At 54.4% G+C, this 15,661-nt stretch overlaps 1 protein-coding gene and 1 long non-coding RNA gene across 2 annotated transcripts; one reads left to right on the plus strand and one right to left on the minus strand.

The window, feature by feature from the left end:
• Positions 1–1,153: 1,153 nt before the first annotated feature.
• On the minus strand, positions 1,154–9,249 carry LOC144317455 (uncharacterized). The gene is made up of 4 exons (XR_013383471.1): positions 8,707–9,249; positions 8,440–8,579; positions 6,913–7,052; positions 1,154–4,010 (listed from the first exon to the last, which is right to left on the minus strand). It is a non-coding gene; the product is annotated as an uncharacterized LOC144317455 (long non-coding RNA).
• Positions 2,716–15,426, plus strand: AARS2 (alanyl-tRNA synthetase 2, mitochondrial). Its single transcript, XM_077903828.1, has 22 exons — positions 2,716–2,977; positions 3,801–3,992; positions 4,541–4,686; positions 4,907–5,074; positions 6,039–6,183; positions 8,419–8,564; positions 8,788–8,896; positions 9,237–9,275; positions 9,382–9,493; positions 9,986–10,119; positions 10,529–10,673; positions 10,945–11,117; positions 11,243–11,356; positions 11,445–11,585; positions 12,190–12,327; positions 12,416–12,525; positions 12,683–12,791; positions 13,086–13,208; positions 13,456–13,566; positions 14,117–14,200; positions 14,302–14,412; positions 14,764–15,426. The coding sequence occupies exons 1-22, from the start codon at positions 2,735–2,737 to the stop codon at positions 14,926–14,928; spliced, it is 2,958 nt and encodes a 985-aa protein (XP_077759954.1). The 5' UTR covers positions 2,716–2,734; the 3' UTR covers positions 14,929–15,426.
• The last annotated feature ends 235 nt before the right edge of the window (positions 15,427–15,661 follow it).

The following is a 15,661-nucleotide window of genomic DNA, read 5'->3' on the forward strand; positions in this document are numbered from 1 at the left end:
CAGGACTCGATCCAGGACCCCAGGATCATGACCTGTGCTGAAGGCAGACGCTCAATCACTGAGCCACCCAGGTTCCCCAAGAATACCACATTTAAAGAAAAGAGAACGATCATTTTTTAGTGGCAGGGACAAAATAGTAAGATGGAGGAAAAACCCTTCTTCAAACAGAACTCAAGAAATACATTTCCAAAAATCCACAATACATGCTATAACATGGGATAAACCTTGAAGATATGCTAAGTGAAAGAAAACAGTTACATGGGATGCCTGTGTGGTTCAGTGATTGAGCGTCTGCATGGCTCAGGTCATGATCTGGGGATCCTGGGATCACTTCCCACATCAGGCTGCTTCTCCCTCTGCCTATGTCTCTGCCTCTCTCTGTGTCTCTCATGAATAAATAAATAAAATCTTAAAAAAAAAAAAAAAAGAAGCTAGTTACAAAAGACCATATATTGTAATTCTATTTATATGAAATGTTCAGAATAGGGAAATCTACAGAGACAAAGTAGATTAAAAGATGCCTAGGCCTGAGAGGGCTGGGGGCTGCTTAACAGGTAAAGGTTGTAAGGTTTCTTTTGGTGGTGATGAAAGTGTGCTGAGAATGATTATGATGATGACTCTGAATGTACTGAAAGCCACTGAATTGGTGCACTTTAAATGGGTGAATTGTAAGGTATGTGAATTATATTTCAATAAAGCTGTTTGGAAAAATAATCCACGGCTCCACACCGGATTCACGTTTGTCCAAACACAGAGTCCCTGTGGCACCTGGGTGGCTGTTGGCAAAGTATCTGACTCTTGTTTTCACCTCAGCTCATGATTCAGGATCGTGAGATAGCCTCGAGTCAGACTCCACACTCAACAGAGTCAGCTTGACATGCTTTCCCCTCTCTCTCCCTCCCCTCTGCTCCTCCTCCTGCTTTCTAAAATTAATAAACAAAATCTAAAAACCTTCTGGAAAAAATCTGAAAAAGAAAGGTGACATCAGTACTGGTTGGAGGCCCCAGCTAGATTTTCTCTAGCAAAACACTCCCATCTCAGTTTGGGGAAGAATTTCACAGTCTTGTCTCAAGATCATCAATCTCATAGAAATCCCCATCTGGCTTTGGGTTCCTGTTCCAAAAACATTGGAAAAACCAAAACAGGCAAAACACACTTTCAAAACAACTCTTTTAATTTACATGGGCAAGGGAAGAAACAGAGGATCTTGGGATGGATGCTACGCGCTCTGTCAGAATACAATGTTGATAATTCACTATTGCTATAGAAACTCAAGTCCAAAAAAAGACTACACATTTCCCAAAGAAACCATGTTTCAAAAGTCCCTAAAGAACATAACTCATAAAGAAGGATCAAAAGACCACGGTGGTTAGCTAAGGCCTTGTAGGTGACCACCCTGATTACAGCTCTGCGGCCCCCGTTGGGCTTTTTTTCTCTTCTTAACCTGTTTAATTTCCCAAACCAAGAGCAGAGGTTATCATGAGAAGCCCCATGAGGACCCTGGCTGTACCCTCAAGGGCCTGTGCCGGCTTTGCGGTCACAGCTGTTACCATGGAGAAAAAGACAGAAGCAGGAGGTGGAACAGGTATCTCTCTTGCCCTAATGCAAAATACACAAAACCCTAGGGCATTGGGAAGCCGAGAGAGAAATCTCTGCCGCTGTTGGTCAACAGCTTCTTCTTGCACTGACAACCTGGATTCTCTCTAATCCCCAGGCAAATCAAAAGACCAAACGTTGGGACACCTGGGTGGCTCAGCGGTTGAGTGTCTGTCATCGGCTCAGGGCCTGATCCCGGTTCAGGGATCGAGTCCCACATCTGGCTCCCCACAGGGAGCCTGCTTCTCCCTCTCTGCCTCTCTCTGTGTCTCTCACGAATAAATAAATAAAATATTTTAAAACAAGTAAAAGATCAAATGTTATTAAGCAATTAATAACGGAGCAGATGCTGTTTGGCTTCTGTCTCCACTAGACTCCTGTCCCAAAGGGCCTGCTTTGGTCCCTAAGAACAAAAGGGCAAAGGGCTTTGGCAAGTCTCTGGGAGGGTGCCTGGCACATAGCTGATATTCAATATGTATTTACTGAATGCTTCTTGAATGAATGCTGGTATTACCTCTCTTGGTGCTACTTCAGCCTTCCTCCCTCAGCCTGGAAACACAAACACACACACGCAGTTGAATCCCGGCCTGTTCACTGCAATTCCAGCTGCAACCTTGCAAAATTAATAAACCTAACAATTACTACAATACAGATCTCTGGAGAGCAAGGGATTTTGGTTAATGTTGTGACTAATATACACCTTAAGGGCCTAAAACAATGCCTGGCACTAGGCTCTAAATCAGCATTTGTTTGGGGCGCCTGGGTGGCTCAGCGGTTGGGCGTCTGCCTTCCGCTCAGGGCGTGATCCTGGGGTCCCGGGATCAAGTCCTGCATCGGGCTCCCTGCGGGGAGCCTACTACTCCCTCTGCCCACGTCTCTCTACCTCTCTCTCTCTCTCTCATGAATATATAAGTAAATCTTAATAAATATGACAAATTAATTAAGGGCCTACTACATGCCGGGCAGCTGTGCTAGCTAGGCCTACTCCTGCTGAAGTCACTTCCACCCAGGAGCCAGAGGTTGCCTCGAGTCCTCCTACCGCCAGGGGCCGCTGTAAAAAGCGCGCGGCTTCCTTCCCCCGTCACCGTCCATCCCCGCGGTGTCCTTTGACCCCGTGAAGTCACTGCCCCGAGTTAAGATGGCGGCGTCGATGGCAGCGGCCGCCGGGGGACTGCGGCGGGCCATTCGAAGGTCGCCCCTGTGGGGGGGCCCCAGCCGCCGGCCGCTCTCATCCGAGCCCCCTCCGGCCCAGGCCACCGCCGTGCGAGACGCCTTCCTAAGCTTCTTTCGGGACCGCCATGGCCACCGGCTGGTGCCGTCCGCTTCCGTGCGGCCCCGCGGCGACCCCAGCTTGCTCTTCGTCAACGCCGGCATGAACCAGGTAGGGGCGGGGCTACCCTGCGCGGGGGCGGAGCTCGTGAGCTATCGTGGGAGAAAGGCGGCGCGGGATTGGGCGAAAGAGGCGAGGGGCGGAGCTCGTGGCTCGCGGGGGAAGGGCCGCGCGTGGTCGGGCTGAGTGACGCCCGGCGCGGGCGTGGGCGTGGGCGTGGGCAGGGCTAGGCCGGGGAACGCCAGGGTTTGGAGGGAGTTTTAGGTCCAAGAATGGAGGGTGTGGTGTGTGGCGTTCTTCGGGGGCAGGCTGGCGGGGGAAGTCTGGCTTCATCCATTCATGCTTTAAATAAGGAGAACTGATTCATTAAATAAATGTGTGTTGAGCACTTAATGTGTGCTGGGCTGTGTCCTCTAAGCTTTTGACTTTGAGCACCGCTTCCTGTCTAGATTTCTTTGTCTTCCTCTGTAAAGTGGGCGAGCAGGGTGAGGGGAATAGCTTAGCCTTCAAGGCTGTTAAACGCTGGCTCTGTGAAGTGTGCCCTGTGGTCTGGGTTTTATACCATTTATTGCGTGTGGTTTGAAGAAGCTGAAATGGGGGAGGAAGCCATTCAGTGTTCTGTTTCCAGCCAACACACACCTCCTTCTTTTACCTTGCCTGATGTACTAGCAGGAGGCCTCTGTTTGGTGATTTATTTACCCCTGGTCTGCTCTACACACACCAGAGATGGGTGCCGCCATGCTCCCAGATTGCCCCCTTGTCCAAGACCCCACTGCACTCTCAGGGGCACAGCCAGCCTTCAGTCTGAACACCCCACTCCCCGCCTTTCCCTTCTCCTGAGGGAGTGAGCACTGGGACCTTCATGTGTTTCCAGTTCAAGCCGATCTTCCTGGGCACTGTGAATCCACGAAGCGAGATGGCAGGCTTCCGACGTGTGGCCAACAGCCAGAAATGTGTGAGGGCTGGAGGACGCCACAACGACCTGGAAGACGTGGGCCGGGACCTTTCCCATCATACCTTCTTCGAGATGCTCGGCAATTGGGCTTTTGGGGGTGAATATTTTAAGGTGAGTCTCCAGGAAGCCCTGAAGTTAGGAAAGGGCCAGTTGTCAGCCAAGCAGGGCCTCAGGATTAGTCCTGTCTCCATTCCTAGTGTCTCCTTAGACGGGACTCCTACTAGACACAGAGATGAAGTGACACAAGTGAACATGTGTGGTAGGAATGTGTTTCACTTCCCTAATTGGATTGTAAGCTCCTTGAGGACCAGGATTGTGCTTCTTGCCTAACGGCTAATCAGTAATTGTGTGAATAAATGGTCAGACAGAAATACTAAAATGCAGGAGTTAGGAATCATCCCAGGGTTAGGGTGGAAAGACAATTTGATGAAGAGGGTGGGACTTGAAAGAAAGGATTTAGAAGAGGGGAAGCTTTCTAGGCAGGACAAAAAAAAAAAAAACCTGAAGCAGAAATGGTCATGGTTTGTTCTGGAAACAAGGTGGGCAGTGCAATTTTGTCTAAAGCTGAGGGCTAAAGTCTTGTGGCTTGATTGACACTTCAGTGGAGCCATCTTCTTACCCATTTTCCTCCTCCCAACCCATGTGGGTTTCCCCTGCAGGAAGAGGCTTGCAGCATGGCCTGGGAACTGCTGACTCAAGTCTATGGGATCCCTAAGGACAGGCTCTGGGTCTCCTACTTTGGTGGTGACCCCAAGGCAGGGTTGGACCCAGACCTAGAGAGCAGGGACATCTGGCTCAACTTAGGGTAAGTCTGCCTCTGCCCCTTCTGTCCATCTCTGGAGGGCACAAGGACTGGCAAATAGAGAGTACCAGCATCAGTCCTCAGAGTTTCAACATATCCTAGCAGACTGGGGTCAGCCTTGTCTCTCCTCTTGATGAGCTTGATGGAGAGGCTCTCATGGCAAAGAGCGTTCTGGCTTCCAGGTTTGTCTGTCTTCCTACTACTCATCCGGCTTTCTTCTCAGGGTGCATGCCAGCCATGTGCTTTCCTTTGGACCACAAGAGAACTTCTGGGAGATGGGGGACACTGGCCCATGTGGGCCCTGTACCGAGATCCACTATGACCTGGCTGGTAGAGTGGGAGCCCCCCAGCTGGTGGAGCTTTGGAATCTGGTCTTCATTCAACACAACAGGTAATGGAATGCTGAAGCAGGAGGAAAATCCCTGGCCAGAAATGGAAAAGGCGGTAGCCAAGAGACTTTGATCTGCTTCTTATTAAAGAAAAACAGGGATCCCTGGATGGCGCAGCGGTTTGGCGCCTGCCTTTGGCCCAGGGCGCGATCCTGGGGACCCGGGATCGAATCCCACGTCGGGCTCCCGGTGCATGGAGCCTGCTTCTCCCTCTGCCTGTGTCTCTGCCTCTCTCTCTCTCTGTGACTATCACAAATAAATAAATAAATACCTTAAAAAAAAAAAAAAAAAAAAAAAAAAAAGAAAAACAAACACTTAAATGGTGCTTATTGTGTGCCAGGCACATTGCTAAATACTTTTCAGATAATAATTGATTTAACTCTAGTCTGTGCACTTAACAGTGTTTGTTTGTTTGTTTGTTTGAGAGAGCGAGAGTACACAGGAACTGAGGAGGGGTGCAGAGGGAGAAGGAGAAAGAGAGAATCTCAGGAGAATCCGGAGCAGGCTCCATGCTCAGCATGGATCCCAATGCGGGGGCCTGATCCCATGACCTGAGCCAAAACCAAGAGTCAGATGCCCAACTGACTATGCTTATAACAGTTTAAACTAGTCATTGCTCCTCTTAGGCCTCTGCTGTTGTATCACAGGATGATGCTGAGCTTCATGATCTCTGAGATTTTCCTCCAGCTTTGACGTGTCTCTTTCTCAGGACAAAGAATTCTATCCCAGAAAGGGGACGTGTGGGTCCCATTGAGAGGCGGAGGGGTGAGGGTGGAGATCACCCTTTATGAGAAAGTACACACAGGAACAAAGGCCATCGCTATCTGTCTTCAGTGGGAGGGGTGGATACTGCCTTCTGGTTCCTCCCACTCTCAGCCCCCTCCTCATTCCTCCACTGCATTTGGGCATCTGCCTCACCCCTGAAATCCTATGTGGGGCCTCACCTTGCACACCTTCCCTGGCCAGAGAGACAGATGGAAGCCTGCAGCCCCTGCCCCAGCGGCACGTGGACACGGGAATGGGCCTGGAAAGACTGGTAGCTGTGCTGCAAGGCACACCCTCCACCTACGACACTGACCTCTTTTCCCCGCTGCTCAAAGCCATACACCAGGTGAGCTTGCCTCTTCCCTTCCAGAAGCTATTGCTCTCCGTCTTTGTTGAGTACTTCACATACTCCCTTATGACCAGCCAAGGATACCAGGGTCAAACATGAGGCTGAGATTCATGTTTGTTACCTGATACTGCCCCTAACTCCTTCCTTCCTTCCTTCCTTCATTCAAAAAGTATGTGTTGAGTGCCTACTTTTGGTGAAGTTCTTTGTACTTGGTACGGGAGAATAATAGTAAACAGAAAAGAGATCACAGAGATTATGTTGTAGCCTAGGAGATAAATAATAAATGTGTGAAAGAACAAATGGCAGATTTGAACAGGATTGCAGATTGTGACCAGGCAGTACAGGTGGGTGACAGTAACAAGGAGAAGGGGATGGGTACAGAGGAATCTTAGACCCGGTGTGTGGGGAAGGCTCACCAAAGAGATGATCTTTGAGCTGAAACCTGAAAGAGGAGGAGCCAGCCACAGGAAGCTCATTCCAGGTAGAGGGGACAGCAGGTACCAAGGATGTGAGGCAGGAAAGGAACACAAGGGTGGCCAGCTAGCTAAAGTAGAGTCACGTGGGATGTAGCTGGAGAATGTGTCACTGAGATTTTGCTGTGTAACAACCCACCTAACACTTTGTATTTTAAAATAATAAGTTATGTAGCATAAGTCTGTGGGCTAGCAATGCTAGCTGGGTTTTGTTGGGTCATTCTTTTGGTCTTCTGTGAGTTCATTCATAGACCTGTAGTCAGCTGTGAGGAAGTTCTACTTCCAAGGATCGGCTGGCTGGCTGGCAGTTCAGGGCATCGTGGGTGACCAGGCTGCATGTTGGTCAAGCACCAGACTAGCTGGGGCTTGTTCACGTCATAACTCAGCAAGGTTCTAAGAAGAAAAATAGAAGTACACAGAGGCCTTTTGAGGCCTGGGCTCAGAACAGTGTCGTGTCCACCTCATTCTGTTGGCCAAAGGGTGTCACAAGGTTAGCTAGCCCAGATTCAAGGGGTGGAGAAACAATTCCATCCCTGGATGGGAAGCAGCTTTGGTCACATTGTAAAGTGGCAAGCACACAGGAAAAGGAAGGATTGTGGACATTTTTGAAACAGTCTCCCATAGAAAGGAAGGCAGAAGTCAAACTTCCTGGGGCCTTGAAGTGCACAGTGGGATTTTTATTCTAAGTGCAGTGAGAAGTGCTCTAAGGTGGGGGTGGGGGGGGCATGCCACTCTCGCTGTGTGGAGGATGGGCTGGAGGGAGACCTGAGAGGAAGAGTAACTGGGAGGCTTTTGCAGAGTCCAGGAAAGAGACAGTAGGACATGGTGTAGGTGGAAGTGGAGAAGAGTAACTGATTTGAAAGATCTCACAGAGGGCAGCCCCGGTGGTGCAGCGGTTTGGCGCTGCCTGCAGCCTGGGGTGTGATCCTGGAGACCCAGGATCGAGTCCCACATCGAGCTCCCTGCATGGAGCCTGCATCTCCCTCTCCCTCTGCCTGTGTCTCTGCCTCTCTTTCTGTGTCTATGAATAAATAAATAAAATCTTAAAATAAAAAAAAAAGAAAGAAACCTCTCACAGAGATGGGAGCAGAAGGCCCCAGTGATGGATTAGATGAGGAGGGGAAATAAAAGTCAAGGCCTGCTCCCTAGTTTTTGACTCTGAGCAGTGTGGTGGATGGCAGGACTGTGCAGGGAAAGGGGGAAGCTCAGGAAAGAGACAGGTTTGGGGCTCCAGGTATGGAGCTTGATGAATTAGGCATCTGCTTCAGTGCGCTTACACATAGGCACAGCTGACACCCACCCCCAACCCCGTAAAGGCTGGAGGAGTGGGTATGGGCAGCCAAGAGCGCCTGGAGTCAGATGGACCAGCTTTAAATCTCAAATCTGCTCGCATGGATTGAGTGGCCTGTGGCACTCAGCTCCTCTGAGCCTCAGTTTCCTCTTTAAAGCGAGGCTAGTAATACCTTCCAGAGCAGGATGTTTTGGATATTAGACAACGCGTCATTCAAGTACCCACACTGTTCTGATAGTGGGAATTCATTACGTGATCACAGCTGTGATCACTGTTAGTGCTGAATGTGGCCCTGGGAGGACAGGGACTGGCTCCCATTCATGTTTGAAGCCCCTCCAGCCAGGCCGTTCCATATAAGTGGCCGGCTTTAGGCGTAAAGGTAGATGCTCTAGGAATGATGAAGAGCACTCCACCTGAGCCACGTCAGGCGGGGCCAGCAGCCATGTCTCCTTGTCTCCCACTCACCAGGGTTGCGGGGCACCCCCTTACTTGGGCCAGGTCGGAGCAGCAGACGAGGGTCGCACAGACATGGCATATCGTGTGGTGGCCGATCACATCCGCACACTCAGTGTCTGCATCGCTGATGGTGTCTACCCTGGAATGTCGGGCGCCCCGTGAGTCTGGAAGGGCTACAGAGAGAGGCAGGGGCTGGTGGTGGTTGCAGGGGAGAGGAAGGAAGGAGATGGAGAGGTGGGTTGGGTTGAGATGACAGGAGGAGTGGGGAAAGGCAGGAAGCTCTGAGATGAGAGCACACACTCTGGACTTTGTCCTCCCCACTCTCCATACTGCTGACCAAGGGTTGCTGGGCGTTCATATCTGGCCTCTGAACCCCTCCAGGCTGGTTCTTCGTCGGATCCTCCGTCGAGCTGTGCGGTTCTCTACAGAGGTGTTGCGGGCACCACCGGGGTTCCTAGGCAGCCTGGTGCCTGTAGTGGTGGAGATACTGGTGAGGGCAGAGCCTACTCTTCTGGGTCTCCCTAGGTACTCAGGAAGCTTACAGCTGAGTCCAGACAGTGCCCCCAGCCTAGACTCCCCACCCGAAGTGTCCAGCGCAGGTCCTGTGGGGCTCAGAAAGCTGGGATTGCATACAAGAAGTGGAGAGCCCTCAAGAGGCCTCCTTGCCCAGGCTGCTGAGCCTCTGAGTTTGGGACCCCTTTCTGCCTACATTCCCTAATCATCAGCCTGAGCTGAGCTCCCAAGGCTGGTGTCGTCAGAGAGGCCCAGGGAAGGGAGGTACCAGCAGGCCGATTGCCTTTCACATCTCCTCTGCCTTCTACCTCCCTCAGGGGGATACTTATCCAGAACTACAGAAGCACTCAGCCCAGGTACTGGCTCTGGATGGGGAGGGTGGGGGGGCGACAAGACCCTGGGTGGAAAGCGGCTCTCCTGAGGAGCCCTAGATCCAGCGCTGCCCTGCCCCTCCCCTTTCAGATAGCCAGCCTGGTATCAGAGGAGGAGGCAGCCTTCCTGGCCTCCCTGCAGCGGGGTCGGCGGATCATCGATCAGACCCTGAGGTGCCTGGGGCCTTCTGAATTGTTCCCTGGTGAGTGAAGTGACTAGCCACGGCGTGAGGGCCTCACTTAGGTGAGCCAAGACAGGTGGAGGAGGGAGCTCTGGGACAGGCCTGTGCCTAGCGTCCACACCCTCCCCCCTCATGTCCCTCTCCCTGCACCATCTCCAACACCCAGACCTCTCTGTGGCCAGACACCACCCTGTTTCTCCCCACTTCCTCACTGCCCAGCTGGCCCGGCCTCCAGTCTGCTTTCCAAGGCTGGCATCATGCCGAGATCGAGCTTCCCTTCTCCTCTGAAATGACAGATAACGAAGTGCCCTGGGCTACCCCCAGCTCTGGCCTTAGAGCCTGAAGGCTAACCCCTCCTGGACCTACCCAGTGTAGGGAGGGGACACTTGTGCTTGGCACCTGGGGACTTCTGTGTGCTTAGAACCTCAGCTCTTCCTCCTTCTCCTTCATTCCTTCCCCTTCTGTCTATCCTGCCCCTTCACCCTGAACACCCTTTGTCTTCCTTCCTCAAAGCTGAAGTGGCCTGGTCCTTATCACTGTCTGGGAACCTGGGGCTCCCCCTGGACCTGGTAGAGCTAATGCTGGAGGAGAAAGGGGTGCAGCTGGACTCTGCTGGGCTGGCACGGTTGGCCCAGGAGGAGGCCAAGGTACAGGACAACCCCTTCCCCAGCCCTGAGTTCTTGGGGGAGGAATGCAGCTATTAAGGGAAACGAGGTTGAGGTAGGGTCTGTCCTTTACCCTGTACACACAGCCTGTAGAGAAGGACACTAGTGCAGTGGGCTAAACAGGAGCAGAAGGGGAGAGGGCAGCACAGCGTCCCAGAGAGGGGACCCCCAAGGGCAGCAGTGAGGGAGGGAGGACTGATCCCGGGACCCTGCATGATGGGAGGGTCACTGGCCAGCCCACGGTCTCTAGTGGCCAGCCAAGTCCTGTGGGCTTATTCCAGAGGGGGCTGCACGGTCCACACAGCTGTGTGGCAGGGACAGGGCTCCGTGAGGCTCAGATCCCGTTGCATTGTCCACGTGCCCCTTCCATACGCATACGCCTGTCCCGCAGCTCCGGTCACGGCAGGCCGAGCCAGTTCAGAAGCAGGGACTGCAGCTGAATGTCCACGCACTGGGGGAGCTGCAGCGCCGAGGCGTGCCCCCAACTGACGACAGTCCCAAGTACAACTACTCTCTGCGGCCCAGCGGAGGCTATGGTGAGAGCCTGGACTGAGGCTGGTGGCCACAGGTGTGCCTGGCAGTGACCGAAAGGGATGTCTATGACGGTTGCTCCCAGCCCTGTGCATCCCCTGCGATAGCCCCCAGGGGTCGCTGTGACACCTGAAAGTGTGCCCCTCCCCCGCGCCACCCCCCCACCCCCCACCCCCAGCCACTTGGCTTACTTGGCTTCGAGTAAGGCACAGACAGACCCACATCCCACATTGCACACCCCTGCCTAGCCCTGATCACTATTCTTCTCCCTGACAGAGTTCAACCCCTGTGAGGCCCAGGTGCTCCAGCTATATTTGGAGGATGGGACAGCTGTGGCTTCTGTGGGGAAAGGCCAGCACTGTGGCCTCCTCTTGGACAAAACCAACTTCTACGCTGAACAGGGGGGTCAGGCTTCAGACCGAGGCTACCTGGTGCGGGTGGGCCAGGAGGTGAGCCCTCATACACACACACAAGTTAATTTCTGCAAACGGCAGAGCTGAGCTGGGAAGGGAGCCAAGGGGAGGGAAGAGCTACAAGCTGTCACTCTAGTGCCTAAGCCCCTGCCCTTCCCCAGGATGTGCTGTTCCCAGTGGCCCGGGCCCAGATCTGTGGAGGCTTCATCCTACACGAGGCTGTGGCCCCTGAGGGCCTGAAGGTGGGGGACCAGGTGCAGCTACATGTGGATGAGGTAAGGATCCCACCCAGACACTCAGAATATCCTGCAGCGTCTCGACTCTCCCCGCCCCCCAGGATCCTGGGTGACAAAAGTGTTTCAGGCCTGGCGTCTAGGCTGCATGGAGAAGCACACGGCCACGCACCTGCTAAACTGGGCCCTGCGGCAGGCCCTGGGCCCAGGCACGGAGCAGCGAGGTTCTCATCTCAATCCCGAGCGGCTGCGCTTTGACGTGGCCACGCAGGTGAGCAGGGCACAGAAAGACAAGCTTTGAGTGAAGCAGCAGGCTTACAGAGAGATGGTCTGATGGAGGCCCAAGGGGGGGGGGGGTGGTTAGCCAGTCCGAGGACCTGTTGAGCCCAAGGAGGGGTATCTTGCCCTCAGGCTCCCCCCATACCAGGGAGGGGGCAGGCCACATGGTGTCCAGAGCCCTCCTTTCACCTCCAGCCACCCAGCTTCCTTCTTCCTGCTGTCACCCATGACCTTCTTGCTCAAACTTGAGCTGTCCTCCCTTCCTTGCCACCCTGTCTCCCTTCCTTCCTCACACATCTGGCTCCTGCATCCCCCTCATCCCGTGTTTCTCCTGTAGGGCTGCCCCTTGTGGCGAGCTCCCTGGGTATAGAAGAGCGTTTTCCTTTCTTCACCAGCTTCTAGTGCCTAATGAAAGGGCTGCAGTTTCCAGCAGGCCCAGCCTCCAGGTAGCTTTATAAGGAGAAGAATTGTCTCCTCCACAAAGATTAACTGAGCACTGTTTTAGAACCTGAGGATAGTCGGTGAACATTGACTGCCACGTTATAGGCACGGAGCTGACTTCCGGTCAATCTGTTTCCCCTCCCCCATCCCACCAGGCTCCACTGACCCCAGAGCAGCTCCAGGCAGTGGAGGGCACTGTACAAGAGGCCGTGGGGCAGGATGAGGCCGTTTACATGGAGGAGGTGGCCCTGGCACACACTGCTCATGTCCCTGGCCTGCGCTCTCTGGATGAGGTGAGTTGGGGAGCCCCCGTCGGTGGAGATCAACTGCCCCACATACACAGGCTAGTTAACAGACTTGTCCCCTTACCCTCTCTTGCAGGTATACCCAGACCCTGTACGGGTGGTATCAGTGGGGGTGCCTGTGGCCCGTGCACTGGACCCAGCCTCCCAAGCTGCACTGCAGACCTCTGTGGAGCTGTGCTGCGGGACGTGAGTCACTCCTGCCTACCTGCCCGCCCTGACCTGGGGCCCTGGATCCTCATCCTTCTTTGGTCTTTGGAGCCTCCAGCCCCCAGTTTGGAGCTTAGGCAACTCTTTTCAATCCCACCATCCCCACTGACTTCCTTCTCCCTCCCCCTTCCCACAGGCACCTGCTGCGCACAGGGGCTGTAGGGGACCTCGTCATCATTGGGGAGCGCCAGCTCACCAAGGGCACTGTCCGCCTACTTGCTGTCACTGGGGAGCAGGCCCAGCAGGTCAGCATGCCAGCGGGGTTCAGGAGACTGCTGGATGTGGATGGGGGACGGCAGGGGCACACATGGCTGATGCTGTCAGGCTGGGGGATGCCCAGCAGCAGAACCAGGGTTCATACCTGTGTGCTAATGGTGCCATCCCAGCTGTTGGCAGCTGTTGTGATTATTTGGTGCCTTGATTGGTCCTGATTGTTAAATATTTCTAATTTGGCCCTGACTGACAATGGGTTGAGAGCCCCTGTCCTGGGGGAGTGAAAGTAAGCCAGTAGCCCCAAGCATCGTATTCTATCCTTGCAGGCCCGAGAGGTGGGCCAGAGCCTGGCCCAGGAAGTAGAAGCTGCCACAGAGCGGCTTAGTCGAGGCAGCCAGGATGTAGTGGAGGCTCACCGACTATCCAAGGACATGGGACGACTCATTGATGTGAGGGTCACCCCTGCTGTGCAGCTGCAGCTGCTCCCCACCCTCTCCTGGCCCTTTCCCTTCCCCTGCCTCCCCAGACCCTTCCAGTCCCTCCCCAGCATTCCTGTTGGACTCCAGCTGGCCTAGATATTTGTCGCTTGTCTGCAGGGTGGGGCGTGGTGGGTGTGATATCTTCCCTCTCCATGCTGGCCCCCACCTTGGAGTCTGGGCTCAGGGAAGGGCATGGCTGATGGGCTTCTGGCCGTAGGCTGTGGACACGGCTGTGATGCCTCAGTGGCAGCGGTGGGAACTGCAGGCTGCCCTAAAGGTGCTACAGCGGCGTGCCAACACGGCCCTCCGAAAGCTGGAGCTGAGGCAGGTAGGAGGAAGTTAGGTTGATACCCACAGCTCAGCAAGGGTCAGAGACACTCTAGCATGCACACTGAGAAGCCTCCAGGTCTGACATGGGGCAGTTGCAGGGCGGGAGGCGGGGGGGGGGGGGGGGGGGGGAAGCATAGGTCCTGTCTCTCTTGTTAGCTAGGCACCAGCACCAGGCCATTCCCCTCCTTCCCTCTCTGCCAAACTGTGCTTCTTCTTCAACTCCCAAGTCAGCCTCAGACTCTGCCTCCAGGAAGCCAACTGACTCAGGCCATTCAACCCTCATTGCTCCTTGACTGCAGATCCACCTTCCTCCTGCCCCCTTTTCGTCCATATGTGCTCCAGCCATAGGCCTTCACCTTCAGTGGCCTATTTGTGGGGGCCTGGAGCAGTGGTGAGAGGGAAGAGGTAAAGGGGATGGGAAGAACATAAGCCATTCGAGGCAGAGCACCCCGGCACCTCCACTCAAAGCCAGACCTTTGCTGGGGGTGGGGATTTCTGGACTGGGGCTCACTTTGGAAGTGAGAGCTGGTTCCCTTCCCACCCCCCAGGCTGCACAGAAAACCCAGGAGCTGCTGCAGCGGCACTCGGAGGGGCCCCTGATCGTGGACACAGTTGCCGCCGAGTCCCTCTCAGTGAGCATTGGGGCCGGGTTCGAGGGGGTGGAACATCCTGAGTGGGAGGTCGCTGGGAATCCAGAGAGTGGTAGGGTCACCATCGGCCCTCCCTTTCCCAGGTGCTGGTGAAGGTGGTGCGGCAGCTGTGTGAGCGGGCACCCTGCACATCTGTGCTCCTCCTCAGCCCCCAGCCACAGGGGCACGTGCTGTGTGCCTGTCAGGTGGCTCAGGTAAGGGATGGAAGAGGGCAGACCCACCAGCCCATCCTGGTCCAGCTCTCAGGTTCCACACCTTTGATTCCTCCATAGAGGGGATCTATGAGGACACCCCAGGACAGGGATAGGGCCATCTCTTCTCCCTAACCATAGCCCTCCAACCAGAGAAGGCACTGTGAGCCTCCCTAATTACCACCACCCCCTCAGGGCCACACACCCTTGCAAACAAGGAGCAGACATTCGTTAACCCCACACACACAAGTTCCCAGCCTAGTGCTCTCCCGCCTCCTTATCTGATTCCCCTCTCATGTGCCCAGCTGGGGAAGGGCTGCTCTGCCTCACTGCCACTTCTGTTTCCGTCCCCAGAGTGCCATGCCAGCCTTCACAGCAGAGGCCTGGGCACTGGCAGTATGCAGCCACATGGGGGGCAAGGCCTGGGGCTCTCAAGTGGTGGCCCAGGGCACCGGAACCACTGCTGACCTAGAAGCTGCCCTCAGTACAGCTCGAACCTATGCCCTCGACCAACTCTGACCCAGCTCACCCAGGGACTTACATAGACTAAACAGCAGACAGGCCAGTGCCAGGAGCTCTGCAGGAGCCAGCAGAACCTCCCTGGAGGCTGGAGCAAAGGACTGGAGCCTGGAGGCCAAGCAGCTAAGCCCAGGAGGGCCGGCCATCTTGGGCCATCCCCCGTGTAGACACAAGGAGATGGAGCTGTAGAGAAATGGACCCAGAGATACACCCTCCCACAGGGTGAATATCGAGCCAGGGACTGTCTTGGCTGTGATTGCATATTACAAAGTATTTCACCAAGGGGCGCCTGAGTGGCTGTTCAGTCGGTTGAGCATCTGCCTTCAGCCCAGGTCATGATCCCGGGGTCCTGGGATGGAGCCTGGCATTGGGCTCCCTGCTCAGCGGGGAGCCTGCTTCTCCCTCCCCCTCTGCCCCTCCTTTTGTTCTTTTGTTTATGCTCTCATCCCCCACCCCTGTTAAATAAATAAAATCTTTAATATATATAATTTCACAAAGGCTAGGAAGTTCCAGAAGGTCTTTCGTTTAAACAAGAGTCACTTTCCCCTCCAAGCATCCTTCTATAGGTGTCCTGTCACCTGTCTGATCCCTCACATAGGATTGAAAAGTCACCCAGCATCCAAATGAGAACCATTCTCATTGCCCCAAGTGCTTAACGAATGGGCTTTCCACACCAGGGGGTTCTGGGCACTCACAAAGGTGTCCCTAGCTGCTGAGACCCAGACCTGCCCTG

The sequence above is a fragment of the Canis aureus genome, chromosome 7 (genome assembly GCF_053574225.1).
Source record: "Canis aureus isolate CA01 chromosome 7, VMU_Caureus_v.1.0, whole genome shotgun sequence".
Taxonomy (NCBI): Eukaryota; Metazoa; Chordata; class Mammalia; order Carnivora; family Canidae; genus Canis; species Canis aureus.